The sequence below is a fragment of the Bos grunniens genome, chromosome 4 (genome assembly GCF_055505025.1).
Source record: "Bos grunniens cultivar Pamir isolate PY7600 chromosome 4, Bosgru_T2T1.0, whole genome shotgun sequence".
Taxonomy (NCBI): domain Eukaryota; kingdom Metazoa; phylum Chordata; class Mammalia; order Artiodactyla; family Bovidae; genus Bos; species Bos grunniens.
In genome coordinates this window covers 98,174,833-98,190,893 of record NC_141168.1, presented here as the reverse complement: position 1 = coordinate 98,190,893, position 16,061 = coordinate 98,174,833, and the positions used below count along the sequence as shown (strand labels likewise).

Below are 16,061 nucleotides of genomic sequence, written 5' to 3'. Positions count from 1 at the left end.
CTACTGATTATACATTTCCAGGTCCAGCAAACTGTCTCAAAAATATGTGGAACCAATCACATTGGGAATTGAATGTCTAAGGCCCTATAAGCATATCACTATTAATGCATGAATTTCTCTCCTTCATGCAGAGGGAAATTGTTTAGAAACAATTTAGACAGAATATACTTAAGGTGATATACTAACATGAAGAGTGAATTATAAAATAGCCCAAATCACAAGCTTTTTAAAACTTTCCTTTGGTCAGAAGACAGAAATACACCTCTTGAAATAATGATAGAAAAAATACTTAAAAAAAATCAAAGTAAAATTTTTCACTCAATAGCTGCTAAAAATCATTATGCTGTTTTGGTCTAAGCTATAGAATATGGAAGTGTCTCTTCATATTGTTCAGTGATAGTTTTATTTACCTTAGTTTTTCCTTCTGAGATTTAGAAATTTTCATGGGGGCAAAAGAATAATTTTGCAGATGGAATGAAACACTATGAAATGTTCTAACCTTTAGATTGCTTCTGCCTATAAAACTGACTGATCATATTCGCCTTGCACAAGGAAAAAAAAAATTCTTTGATTTTCTTTCTTCTTGTTCTCTCTTCCTTATAAAATGTAAGCCCAATACTATTTTGCCCAAAATATTTCCTTAGTATGAAGCTGAGAAGTATTTAAAAATCAAAGGGAAAAAATAATCAAGACAATTAGCTTCCCCAAACACAAGTGTGACTCTGTCTTTGCCCTGTTAGATTACACCCTGATCTTGTCTATATTTTGAACTGTTTTTCTTCCTTGCATGCCCATACTAATTATCGTCATTTCTTAAAAAGTTAACTCACTGACTATGAAAGGAACTGATGAAGGTTATTCCAAAAAGTAGACCTTCTGCTTTATTTCAAGAGAAAAAAAACTAGATTTTAAGCATTTTGATACTCTGCTAATGGTGCTAAATACAATAACACACATCACACCTCTGAAACTCAAAGGTTAAAACTAACATTTATTATAGAATAAAACTGAAAAGGTGATCTGTGTTAGAGTTTAACCCATGACCTTGAGATGAATTTAGCATTTTAAAGGGAGGCTAAGGAAACAGATATTCCCAAGACTGGTCATCCTGTCTGATAAGTCTAAGAGTAGCAAAAGCATCGAGAACAGAGTAGTCTTCAAGCAACTAATTAGAGATAGATGAGTAATCTGTGCATATCCTTTGCTGTTTAAATAATGACAATTAAAACTCCCAAGAGCTACCAAGTCATTACAGCCATGATCCTGAAAGTTTGTGCAATCAGCTAATCAGAAGGCCCCTGCTCATTTCCTGTTAAACAATCAAAGCAGGAAATAGGGAGACCACTCTGAAGAACCACTAAGTCAATCAACCGTTTGCTTTTTACCCAAGCCTCCTTCTAGATGCCGACTGTTTGCAATCTTTGTCAAGAGAAGAAGAGTCTCTCGATCTTGACACCCCTTACCCTTTTCTAACATGTGGGGGTGATGTTTTCATTTTCATTGCCACAGCAAGTGATATTAAAAAGGTAATGCTTTCCTAAATCCATTTGGAGCAATTACAAACTAATGTCGCATTAGTAATGAACATCTTCCAAAGAAAAAAAAAAAGAGGATGCACAATCACTAACTAAATGGGCAGCTATGTTGCTCCTGTGTTCCATAATGCATCTTTTCATGAACAATAAAAGGCAAGAGGCTACATTAGTCAACTGTGCGTCCACAGGAGCAAGCTTTCTGCTCCGCTTTGTTAATTACGGGATCAGCTTTCAATACATCTCAAACAACAAGCTGCATGTACTCAGTCGGGCAATGGAAAGGGCCCTCTCTTATTCTACATAAAGCTCAGCAAGAATGATACTCTGTCTGTCTTTAAAAATGGGATCTCTCATAGGACAAAAGAGAAAAGCTTCTTAATGGGAAAAGGAAAGGGAATTTATAAGAGGCAAAGTTTAGCGAGACTTGAGTGCACCGTAAGTGATGAGCATGAAAATCTTTAAGTAGCAATGTTGACTGCTTTCAGGAGAGGTAAGGGTATCTCTCCACAGCCTCTTACAGAAATCAACACTTGATACACAATGAAAAACCTACCATCGAATTTCTCTGGGACGACACAGGTATCATCATAAAACTGCCTGGGGCCCTTTTCAAACATGCAGCCTGTGGAGGGGAAATGGGATACATTTATTCATGACAGAAATAAAACTCACAAACAATTCAAAATATAACCATGAATGCAAAAATGGAGGCAGAAAAGGACTTCTCTGCTTTTCCACTCTGTGACCTTGGACAGATTATTTGACCTCTCTGCCTCAGTTTCCTCATCTATAAAATGGGAATGAAAATAAACCACCTATCTTATAGGGCTGTTGTGAGGATTGAATGGTTCAATATATGCAACTTTAGAACAGTGACTAGCACATGGTAATATATGAAAGTTAGCTATAGATATTATTACTAACCCAATAATGCTCATGTAAACACTGGCAAACCTGCGATGTAAAACAGATTATCTTCTTTTTTGTTTTCTTCCAAGTTTCATTATTCAAACAGATGAGAATTACTGACATTTATCTTGCATTATGACCCTGATGAACTGAAACAAATACAGTTTATTCCCTCACTCCTTTACAGAAATATTTAGCTGCATTAACCTTTTCATGATTTCATCTTCAATAGACAAGTCAGATTTAAAAAAAAAAAAAGAATTTTCCTTTATTGCTAAATCCTTAGAAAAAATGCAAAATAAATTGATGGCTTTCTACAATCATTTTCTCCCCCAAATATCCTTGACTGTGGGACTTTCATTTAATTGCTATTATCTTCAATTACTAGGAAGAAATTTCACATAATTTAGTCACAGTTTTATTTCTCATAAGTATTGGTCTCTGTGGTAGGTACATAATATTAACAACAACAACAATTAAATTGCATTTGTGCAAAATTTTGGTCTCGTATATTCTGGATTTACCATCTCATTTTACTATCCTTTAAACACAGGGGTTAATTTCTACTGATATCATTTATGCAAAACAACCAATGTTAGACTCAACCTAGAAGGATGGATCCAAGTCGTTTCACTGATGACACAGACTGTTGACATCAAGGACCGTGCACATAATTCAGGAAATACTTTAAAGGTTAGTCTATCCCGATAAAAGAACTTTCATACATGACCTTGCAAATACCATGCCCATTAGAACAAAACTTTCCCACCTCAGTTACTATAACACACCCATGAGAAAAACACCTTTTCTAAGCCTCTTATGTGAGGCTTAACAATTACTTGTCCCAAAATGTAAAATCCAGGATATTTAAATGTGAATGTATTTAAATCAACTGCATTTTATGTCAACACAATGACTTAGCTCTCTCAAGCAAAACTGAAAATTCCTTGAAGATACATTTCAGCAGACAGCAGTAAGGTGGGTGATCTATAAAGCACATGTTCTATTTTAAAAGGATATGGTTGTTGGCAAAAAAGAACAGAGAAATCCACTTATCAGCTGTTTATATGCACATGACTCATGTTAACAGAATATAAGAGATCATGACCTGAAAAATCTTACTTTTACTTCAAAAAGTTTTAAAACAATGGTTTAGTGGACTTAAGTGATTTTTCCCGTATATCATGATAATGTGACAGCATCCTGAAGATGGCTGATTATGTTGACAAGTATTTACAAGAATTTCAATAATGGAAAACTTAACTTCTGTTCTGCTGGGATGAGTCAGGAAGCCTTCTTGCCTCATATAAATGGAGTGGCAGCTAGGCACTTCTGAAAGAGGAAACAACATCGGTCAAAGAGATGTCTGGAGCTGAAAACATGTTGTTATCAGTGGACGGAGTGCAGATAGGAAAGTAACAGAAACAGACACGAGTCTCCTGAGGGGAACTTGTCAACACATGGTTAACATTGCAGGTAGGGCCTGCACTAGAGACGGAAGGTTGAGAACCATACCATGGTGAGCAGTGATTCCCCTGAACAGGTGTGTGAATTCGAAGTTTTACCCACACCAACCTGACTAAACTAAAGGTAGGCTAAGCAACAGCACATAAATGTGATGGAGTCCTCAAAACAAACAGCATCATGAGTTAAAAGACATTTCAGGACACGTATGGGATAAATTTGTTTACCCAGTGGCAACCAAAGCAAAGGTCAATACAAGACTCGTTCATAGTTTATTTCATGAACATTGGCTAGAAATCATGATGGAAAGACAAAATTGTTATGTCTTTTATAATTACTTCAGCCTAGTAAGATGACTGCTATTTTTTTTTTTCTTCAGACAAAAACAAGACTGACTTTTCATTTTATTAAGCCCACAGGCCATATTCAAAGCCAGTGAGGCTATAAAAGAGAAATCCAACAGCAACAAATTCAACAGCAACAAATCCAACAGCAGAAATCCAATAGCAAACACCATTGCTACCCTAAAAGCAAGGCCTTACTTGTATGACCAACTTAATTCATTCCTGAGAAAACAAAACTTGGTTAATGGTTAAACTTGAGTCATAGTGATGGCTGTGTATGTAATGTGTTTAGCAGCCTAGATATGGGGAAAGGGAAAGAAATACAGATTTAAGAGACAAAAGATAAAAATTCAGGTCCTTCATTTACTACTAATAAAGCTATATGACTTTAGATAAGTTATTTTCTAAGTTTATATAAAATAGAGGACGGGGTCACATGTTATCTGAGTCTGCTCTTCTTTGACTCTGAATTTGGAAGTTCACTCACATAAACAAGAGGTCAATTCAGGGTGAATACTGAAGTTTCAACCTCAAGACCCTCCACGTGCAAAAGTGCTGCTGAGACCTTAAGCCTAATTTTGTATATGCCATTTCATTTACTTTTTCTTTCAGGTTCCACATTTTATAAGTTTTAGGTAACTAAAACCTGGGTCCAAAGCTGAGTATAACATACACAGTTTCCACAGAAATGCATAAACATGATTACGTTGATTCTATCTTCTGTATGTATTACTAAAGATTTTAAAGCAACATCTACAAAAATAAACATATACAAAAAAAAAAAAAAAAAAAGGGCTTCCCTGGTGGCTCTGCCTGCAATGCAGGAGACCTGAGTTCTATCCCTGGGTTGGGAAGACCCCCTGGAGGAGGGCATGGCAACCCACTCCAGGATTCCTACTTGGAGAATCCCCATGGACAGAGGAGCCTGGCAGGCTACAGTCCATGGGGTCACAAAGAGTCAAGACATGACAGAGCAACTGAGCACATACAAAATTAGATGTTTAAAATATATATGACAGGTTGCTATTTAATATAAGAATACAACCTCCTTTCCACCCCTTGTAGTAATTCTGAACAAGTAATAGCATTTAAGTGAATTGGAATCTAAAGGCTCTTATCAGTCTATAAACTTTCATGCTATAACAGATAATGACCATTATTTAGTCCAGATGTCATTTTTTTTAGGTCCAGAATGTTCCATTTTTATAGTCTATCTGATTTTCTAAAAATTTGCCTGGTGATAAATGTCAACCAAAATATGAGATATCATTTCACAGAAAAAAAAGCATACATTATAAGATCTTAGTCAAAAACATCTTAATGGCGATCCCTAATAGCAATAACGTCGAAAAGCATCTAGCAATCAATAGTTTACAAGCTGAAAATAGTGTCAAACTCATTTTCAAACATTTTATTGTGCTGTGCCTTCTTTAAAGTATTATGCAGTTTATAGTTCTAACCCTATAAAAGGCAGGGTTAAACCTTGTTTTCTGATATCAGTGCTTATAATAGGGTTGCAATGGAGCTGATCTTCTGGGTCACCAAATAATTAGCAATCCATTTTATCCCAACTTCTTAACCAATGGTACTTCAAATTAATGTTTAATGTTATTTTGATTTATTGCCAAGGCATAAGGTCCCTCATGCAGCTGGGCCTGGAAGGGACTGTGTTAATGACTCTGCCATCAGCTCAGCAGCTGCTTAGAGGCAAGCATTTTGTTGAACTGATGTTGACACCCTGCCACAAAATACTTTTACTGACTGCTGCACAGCTGGAGTGTGGCTGTAAAAACAGCTGGCTGGCTCTGGAGGCAGCTAGAAAACGTACAGGTTAAACTCTATTATATATAAGAGGAACTAAATGTAGCCCTTCCTCCCCAGAGGGGGAGAAAAGAAGTTTAAGCATTTCTGAGAAAGTTGAAGGGCCAGTTTATAAAAGTACTCCAACATCACACAAAATAAGCATATTCTGGAAAACTAGACATTGGACATCAAAGATAGGATTCGATGGGTAATTTCACGAACACTCAGGTATTTACCGAACTGGACGATTTACTGTTTTCTGCTGTGCTTTAATATTCTTCATAAATTCTCCTTATTAATCTATGATGTATAAAGTATACTAATTTAAAATTCGCCATAAATTAATGACATAAAATACACCTGATGCCAGGCTTCCATTACATTTCCAAAGGCTCAACTTATGATCTAAGTTCCAAAAAAAAAAGCATCAAACAGCAATTTAGAAAAAAAAAAAATGCATATATGAGAATATATTTGTGTTTATGCCAGCTCTTATACTATTTATTACACCTCAGGGTAAATAAAATTAACATCTAGCTCTTGAAATTGAGACACTTGGCTGCATTGTCTAAATTCAGTCTGTCTTTAAATTCAGCATCCTTTATACAGAAAAGAGAAGCCTGAAAAAAATATGGTTAAGAGGAGTTTATTTCCCTAAAGTAACTAAAGTCATGTTATCCTAAAGTGATATCAGTTAATTTATGACCATCAGAGTGGGTCAGACTCTAATCAAATTGTAGAAACATTTCCAAAGTGATTATTCAATCAAATGACTAACATGGTTAATTAGGAGCCATAAACATTGCTCTGAAGTTCATCAAAGTAATGACTTGCCCAGAAAAATTACTGCTAATTAAATTGCCTGCTGCTTTCATTTCTACCTTATCTAATAAAAAATCCAACCAATGAAGTTTGGCATTACATTTTAACTTTTGCTAAATGTTCAACTCAGATCCAAACTAGCCAAGTGGCGACTTCAAAGGCAAATGTTTTGTAGCAGGGAATAGAGGCATTTCATACATATTCATTTATGTTTATTCCTGAAATAAAACTTCTATAATTCAATGACAATCATAAGCTGCAGTTTAGCCTATGCACAAATGTTAAGGCGACTGCATATTTACACTGTCTTAATATGCATCTATAATTACAATCTTAGGACCATTAGTATGGCAGTGATTACAAACATATACCTTGTCATCTAAGACCTGGTTTTGAAATCTCAGTTCTGATATTTTGTGAGAGTAAAACATTTTGTTATTTATTTAACATCTCTCTCAACCTCCACATCTGTAAAATGGGAATCACAGTGATTTCCTTCAAAGATAAGACCATATGGAACAAGCCATGGGTAACATTATGCCCAGTTTCTGAGAACACTAAGAATTTAATACAAGGTACTTATTATTAACAGAATCTATTTTTAAGTGAATCTCATAAGTATTTAAAGTGTGTGAACCACAGTACTTACAACAAAAAGTAATTATGTATCAAAATTATTTTTGTATCTTAATTTTCTATTCTTATATAAGGTTTCTACTGAGATGGCTGACATTGCTTATTCATATGCTTACTCATAATATTCTTCATAAATATATTAACCTGTGATATTTAAAATATTGATTTTAAATTCATTATAAATTTATGATGTATAAGGTTTAAGTGAGATGCTCCATTATATTTTCAAAATATTTGGAGGTACTTCTTTTAAGCTTTCTTTTTACAGTATTATCCCCCAATTTTGTTGCTATATTTAGACTTTCATTTAAAAAATTTTAAATTCAGTCTGTAAATTGAATCATGTATATTTAATTTAGGATAAATAATTTTTTTTAATTTTGAAACTTATGGATCAAAGAGCATGTCATAAAGACACAACCAAATCAGCTTGCAGAAACTAAACTGCTTATAATTTGTCACAGATGAGTTCATGGTGATGAAAGCTGATCTAATATGCTGCAAAAACTCAAAGCAGCAAAACACTGTTGTTATTTTAATGCCCTAAACACTGTGGGGGGAAGTTAAGAGTAAACTAACACCCTAAACTACCTGATTTGATTAAATCTTCACCTTTAGTAATACTGTTAAAATTTCCTTTAAATAAAGATGTGAAGGTATGAAACTAAAAACTCAGTTTCTGTTTCTTGACCTGCATTTTACAGCTGTATTGGGAAATATAATACTGATTTGGGAAGCTTTACCAAAGATCTGCTCACAAAGTGCAGTTGTGCTTTTGCCAGGCACTTTTCTGGTTTGCCTAAGTGCTACCCTGTAGTACAGAATGAAGGTTCCTCTTCAGGGCATGGTTTGCCTAAAATTTCTAGGAGCTGAACAGGCCAGATCAGAGAGGAACTATCTGCCACATTTGTATGAGACATCCCTACAATGTGTTGAAACTGTTTGTTATCAAATAGTGTACAAACCTGAAAACACTCCAGATTGCAAATTCTATTTAAGAGGAGAAAGCACCTTGCTTTCATTTGATGCTTGTAGTTAAATTCCTGAAAAAAATAATCAGTGTGATAACTTAATCAAGCATACAAATCTCAAAGAGTAAATGAGAAATCCCAGTAAAATAGGAATACACTGGATGTTGTATTTTAATGTGATTTTTACTTTCATATCAGTGTGCAATGCAGGAATGGATTGATTACACACTTAACTAACTCCTTGAGGAGGTGATGTGAGAAAATCAGGTCCACCTAAATTTGTTTAATGCATAAGGATGACAGTGGAAAATTTGGCACATTAAAAGCGGAGGGCCCAGTCCAGGTTCGATGCACGATACTGGATGCTTGGGGCTAGTGCACTGGGACGACCCAGAGGGATGGTATGGGGAGGGAGGAGGGAGGAGGGTTCAGGATGGGGAACACATGTATACCTGTGGCGGATTCATTTTGATATTTGGCAAAACTAATACAATTATGTAAAGTTTAAAAATTAAAAAAAAAAAAGCGAAGGGCCAAAATGAGTGTATTGACATACATCAGAAATTAACAGGTACTTGGTGAGAAATATGTTTCTGTGTGTGTGTATTTCAATGTAAACATAGGAGTTTAAATAAGTTTTGCAAAAAAATTTACCAAAAAAATATTGAGCTGTACCAAGAAATAATGGCATCAATTTCATTCAAGAAACTTGAGTATTATGACAGATCTTGCCTAAGTTTTGTCTGTCTTAAATTTAATTTTTTTGTTTCTACTCATTTCCTGGCAAACTCACAGTTTAACATTTAAAATCCAAAGGTTTTCCAGGGTATGTAAATAGCATAAACTTCGTAAGGATGTATTTAAAAGCAAAACTATTCACATACATACTAGTGTATCATCCTTTGCCTCTGCATATCCACTTGCCACGTGAATAGATTTTTATAGGTGATCAAGAAAACATATTTTATGAAGTTCCCTGAAAAAGATGCTAATGTGAGAAATTTTTTTTTACACCCATACAGTCGTTCTATTATGGAACAAACCTGAAAATAATTAGTTCTAAAAATAAGGCCCAGTATCAGTATGTTTGAATTAAAGTGTGGCAAAATCAAGTGTGATGGCTAAAATGTTGAGTTTTATAAGAGGTATCTGTTGTCACTCACAAAATCTGTATGTGAATGTAATAACTTAGTCATTGAAACTCATGTGAAGAAGGCAGAAAAGCTGGAGTTTTACTTCATTCACACTCAGATGGGAAATTTGTCATTAGGATTTTTAGTAAACTGTAAAAATGAATAATGTAAAATCTGCAGAGATATTTCTTTTGTCACAGTTCAGATGTACTGAATCTACTGCTAACATACTTTGAGGACAGAAAGAGAACTATGTCAGTCTTTGTAAGCCCAGAATAGTGCTTGCAAAGCTTTAAAAAAGAGAAGAAAAAAAAAAAGCTTAAACAGTTATCTGCAGTCAGATGCTTTTAAATCTTAAAGGCTACGTAATTTAAAAGAACTAAAGGCCAGGGAAGCCTGGAGTGCTGCAGTCCATGGGGTGGCAAAGAGTAGGACATGACTGACTGACTGAACAACAACAACATATCTAAAATAACAGGACAGACTTTTACCACAGACTTCTCTTGGAAGCATCTCTTTTTAGGGTGAGGACAATATCCTACACAAATAACCACCACCTTCAAACAGGATTGGTTTATTGTGATCTAGTTGGCTCACTGTTTTACAAGTTTTATAAGCCTGTGGAGGTTTTGTTGTTAAGAGTTGAAAATAAAGCTGAAATGATAGGAAATACAGTTACATAAAATAAGTACAATTTTAACTTTGACTATTTATTAATATTAGATATTACTGTACTCTGACAACCAGTAGAAGTTTAAAAGAAAAGATACCATTAGTTGCCCAAACAAGCCCCTCCAAACTTTCTGAGGTGGGGGAATTTTTTATGATGAGCTTCAATACTGAATTGTTCCCTTTCTGGAATCCACGTGATTTGAAACAAATACACCAGGAATTGTCTTCTCACTTTCATTTCTCCCTGAATCACCACAATATTCAGATGATTTCATCTACTTGCTTTGAACACAGGTAGTCCTAGTAGTAAGTTGAGTAGGATTGTTTCACTACATTAGAAACATCCTAATACTATAGTATCTTATTGGGCATACACAACATGATTGCTTTAACGTAAGAACTTCTCTATTCTGTCTTATCCTTTAGCACCAAAGTGTATTTGTAACTGTTAGATGTAACACTGGCATTTCATTCAAGAACTAGCAACAGTCTTTGAGGAAATCTCTAGGAGATAAAAATCATACCAACAGAAATCCTTACTATAATTGCCTGGACCCTTAATACTTTAACATTTACAAGCATAGTCATATTGAATCCTTCGGTCAGTTCAGTTCAGTCGCTCAGTCGTGTCCAGCTCTTTGCGGCCCCATGGACTGTTGCACAAAAACACAAAAGTATAGGGATCATTTGTCCCTTTCTATGAATGATGCAACTGAGGACAAAAGAGGTAACGACGCCCGCTCAAAATGACACCAGTTAGTAAATAGCTAACAGGTCCAGGCTTTAGTATAATGTTTCCAGTGTCATACAAAGTGGGTGGTTTTATTTTTTAACACTAAGAATAATAAAAACAAGTGAATGAAAACAGTGAACTGTGAGCGCCCACAGTGAGTGGAAGGGTTAGCAGAATGGAACATGTAAGGATACTTTTCTAAACTTCAGAGAACAGTAAATACATCACGATGACACATGCATGTCGTTCTTTTAGTCTTGCCTCGCTCTGTTTTTCACATGTGCCTTTGAATAGCTGTTTTTGTAAAATTTCCAAGACTGTATTAGAAGCAATTCAATAGAAAATGCATATACAAGATAACAAAAACAATCAGCTATTTGACAAAAATTCCTTGAAAAGATTTCCATTAAGTTATACACGTTAGGTAAAAATATTTTATGAAATATAAAGTCTCCTTTTTCTCTAAACTATAAAATAGTTAAGTCCCTAAAGGATAGAGTATAAAAAATTCTATAACAATATTCTAAACCTGAAAATATATACTCAGATATATACACTCGTAAAAAAAATATTTATTTCCCTCTCTTATTCACTTTCATGAAGCACACACACAGGGAGAGATTCAAATGTACATCCTTAAACTGTCTCATTTAATTGCAAATCTTAAAGTTGCACACATGAAAACAGTTGTATATTCATTTCACCCACTTGGAATAAGCATTTCTGGGCCTAAGCATCGTGGTCATTTTCTCTAAAAAGAAACTAAAAATCCCACCCTAAAAAAGTACACTCCCCTCCCCATTCTAATTCCCTTTTTTCACGCTAGTACAGCTCACAAGCCAACTATCCCTCCCTTCCCCCTTTCCTGCCTGTAAAATCCAAGTTAGACAAACACTGTGTGGCTGAAATGACATATTTGAATGGAATTCAGACCCACCAGTTCCTGTTTATGTTTCTGATTTGAGAATGTTGTCTTCTCCGTTCACTATACATTATGAACACTGCACGGCCCTACATAGGGTCAGGTTACATGCAGGCAGGACCAATGAGCATTAATCATTACTTCCAGGCAACTGGCAAAAGCAGCAGCTGATGGAACACTACACCCTTCAGCTCTGTATAAATGGACATTCCAGAGAGTCAGTGTGTGTATGTGTGTGTGTGTCTGTATGTTTTTCCTTTCAGTCTCCATTTTATGAATGAAACTCCAGGCTCTATAGAGTCCATTCATGTAGGAGAAATGCTTACAGGGCTCTGCCTCTAGGGATCAATCAGTCATGGGTAAAACTGATATGATTGGTTTAAAACAGCCTTCAGCCTTCCATTACTGACTTAAAATGCAGTCCCTGTCCATTTGACCTGTGTTAATGCATAAAGAGTAAATCCAGACCATGGTCTCAATTCTCAAATCAAATCACTAGCCAATGCCACTTACTGTAACTGTAGATTTAGAGCATATTGAAGTATTTCTTAGAAAAACTGACAGAGTGGACCAAATCTTGGAGAGATTTGCTATTTTCACTCAGAACTGAAATAGGAAAACTCATGTGAGATCTGATAAGCAAAAAAAGGCAATGTCAAGTTGTGAGGCCAATCCATGACCTCTCTTATAATAACAAGATCAATTAGGAAGACATCACCATCACTTTTCACATTTGAAGCACCTAAAAATCAGAGATTATGTGACCTACTAATCCACAAATTACTGGCTGAATAAAAGAAAATTATCTTTGGATGTCAGAGAAACAGGTAAGATGTTACCATTTTCTGAACAATCCAATAACTCATTCCTTTAAATTCCCAAGTGATTTTCCAATTCTTCAAGTGACAGTTTTAATGTTAAGAGGGAAAAAAAAAACAGTTGCCTTGTTTCAGGAGAAAATGTGACCATAAGCAAACGATGCTCTGTCATGGAGTAGGGCCAACGCTTGGCCTTTGGGAGTGTTAAATATCAGGTACAAAAAGCCAAAGTTCATGGAACCATAATCATCACTACACTGGAAATTACTAAAGATGGTAACACTTAAAAATATCTAGAGTTTTTAGGAGGGAAAAAAGCTATTTATGAGCAATTATGGGAACAATTTGTAAAGACCCAGTCCACTACCAAATACTGTCAAAACATATCGTGGGTTTTATCAGCCATCTGTAACTTGGTCCTTGACCCTGAAGGGAAGAAAATACTTCTTTCTTCCAGTGACCTGAAGCCATTTTGCGAAGTGGTTGCAGTCAACAATCCCTGGGTAGATCTTTAACTGATTTCTCAAGGAATCTTCACTATGCTTATAGAAGAAGGAATGAGAAGAAACATGAAAAATGCATGGTCTTTGGTTTTAAATGTGTGCAAGATTTGCTAATATGATGTTATAATAATTTAATATTTATCTTCTAATTTCTAATATCTGCCAAATAAAATGATAGTAAATAAATAAAGTTACCAGCATATTTAACTTTGAACTAAAATTAGCATACTTGACATAGCCAGGAGAGATGATAAGGAAACCTACAACATGTCATCCACAGGAAATACAGAACAGAACAAGACTGCTGAAGAGTCAATATATATTCAATTACTAACTCTTAAATAATATTCTTTTTTCAAGGTTTAAAAAAAACTTCAGTATCTAGAACTAGTTTCCATGGTGGTTCAAAGATAGGTAAGTAAAAATGATGAAGTAAAGCTGAATATTTACAAACGTCGTATTTCGTATTTTTAAAAATTAGAATTATAATTATCTGTCTTGAGGCCTTCCATTTTGGAAATGACAAAGCTTTATGGCAGACCTGAAAGTGTAAAATAAGTATCAGGAGCTCCTGCTAAATCGCTTCAGTCGTGTCCAACTCTGTGCGACCCCATAGACGGCAGCCCACCAGGCTCCCCCGTCCCTGGGATTCTCCAGGCAAGAACACTGGAGTGGGTTGCCATTTCCTTCTCCAGTGCATGAAAGTGAAAAGTGAAGGTGAAGTCATTCAGTCATGTCCAACTCTTAGCGACCCCATGGACTGCAGCCTACCAGGCTCCTCCATCAATGGGATTTTCCAGGCAAGACTACTGGAGTGGGGTGCCATTACCTTCTCCGAGTATCAGGAGCCCTTACTTCTATTCTTACTGTTCCATCTAAATCTAATTAGCATTTTCAACAGTTTTCTTTTGCCTTCACTCCACTCCTTGTTATTTCTTGGATAATATTTTTGGTTGTTTACTTACGTATGGATCAATTGTTCATTAAGCATGTAAGAATATTTATCATAAAACATATATGAGGCCAATTTCCCTAAAATACATATCTCCTCTTATAAAGTAAATAATCAGGAATCATTAAAAAAAAAAAAGATATCCTGATGACAGAATTCCTGAGATATTACTACAGTAGTAGTAGTGTAGTAGTAGTAACAATCATAATAGTAATAATTTAGAAATAAACTACTGAGTAAATTTAGCCTTCTGAATTGTCTATTTTTAACTTTGAGCAAGTTGAACCAGTTGATGAGGCCCTGACAAATCATCTTCAACCCAAAATAAAGCACTATTTACTCATATTTCTATATGGCTGCAGAAAATAATTATCTTTTTCTTGCTCTACTAGCTATTGATTTCATCCCATAAATTTAAAATCATATTCTAAATTTTACAAGAAAAATTCCAAGAATGCTCACTAAGAGCAGTGTTAGGAATTACTTCACTATTTTCTTTGCTATTTAAGATGAGTACCCATCAACACAGCAAAACATAGAATAACATTTACAACATAAAATTTTTCTCTCACCATTTCAGAAACCCAAGACTATTTAACTCTGATGACTGCAGTGCCAGCTTGGGCCTATGTGACTACCAGATATATTTGTCAGTTCTAACAGTTGAAAGTTAAACACATTTCTAGTTTTTAACATATTTAACATGAGCTAAATATTTTGCATTTATTTGATCATTTCTCTGCCTACATATAATTTTTCTACATGCTAAGAACAGATAATTATTCTCTAAATTTGAAGGTTTGTCTACTGGCCTTCATTAAAGTCCTTAGATGATAAAGAAGTATATGGAGAACGTAGAAAGGGTTGCTTGGATTTAAAATTGAAAGTGAGAAAAGGCCCATCTAATTTTTCCAAATGTAAGCTTTCTTTACATATTTCAGTTCTTCATAAGTTTTCTACTAAAAAATAGATTGAGCTGACACCAGTTTGAAAATGACTCTTGTATTTTAAGCCATCAAGTGATCAAGTGTTTTTAACAGAGTGAAGTGCAATAAGAAAGAAGGCTCAGACAAACTCAAAGTTTACATAATCAAAGAATTTTAGAGCTGGCTATGACGTGTTTGTTGGAAGAAATGATGCTAAAGCTGAAACTCCAATACTTTGGCCACCTCCTGCGAAGAGTTGACTCTTTGGAAAAGACTGATGCTGGGAGGGGTTGGGGGCAGGAGGAGAAGGGGACGACAGAAGATAAGATGGCTGGATGGCATCACTGACTTGATGGACATGAGTTTGGGTGAACTCCAGGAGTTGGTGATGGACAGGGAGGCCTGGCATGCTGCAATTCATGGGGTCGCAGAGTCGGACATGACTGAGCGACTGAACTGAACTGATGACACTGATTTGTTACTTTTCCTTCTAATTATCATTCATCCTTTTTCAGAAGAACTATTAGGAAAAGTCACTTATCTGACAATCTCAAATTTTGATGTTTATGGTGCATTTTTAAAAAGGAGACAGAACACATTTTAATCCAAAATATCATTTGAAGTTTTATATTTTCCTGTCTTACAACAGTGAGTACCTAACAATCAGAATAAAATTTGAGGACTATCTAACATGAAATGAATACCTTCAAATTAGAAAAAGCATACCTTAGGTTTTAATGCAAATGCTTTCATTGCCCTGCATCATATAGAGCTTTTCAAAATCATATGCAAATATTCAGGCTAAAATTAGAGAAAAGAATAAATAATACATCTAACAAATTATGAATTAAAAAACTTTACTTTGGACAATTATATAGAAAGACTGTAAACTGTACACTAAGAATAAGTTCTAGTTTT

At 35.1% G+C, this 16,061-nt stretch overlaps 1 protein-coding gene across 5 annotated transcripts in view; it reads right to left on the bottom strand.

Annotated features, from left to right (window-relative positions):
• Positions 1-16,061, bottom strand: part of ETV1 (ETS variant transcription factor 1) — a 97,874-nt gene that overhangs the window by 12,892 nt on the left and 68,921 nt on the right. For all 5 annotated transcript variants that reach the window (XM_086398580.1, XM_086398579.1, XM_086398581.1 and 2 more), the window contains 2 exons: positions 3,710-3,776; positions 2,089-2,159 (listed from right to left, as the gene is read on the bottom strand). In XM_086398580.1, coding sequence (XP_086254706.1) covers positions 2,089-2,159; positions 3,710-3,776 — 138 coding nt within the window. The remainder of the gene's footprint in view (positions 1-2,088; positions 2,160-3,709; positions 3,777-16,061) is intronic.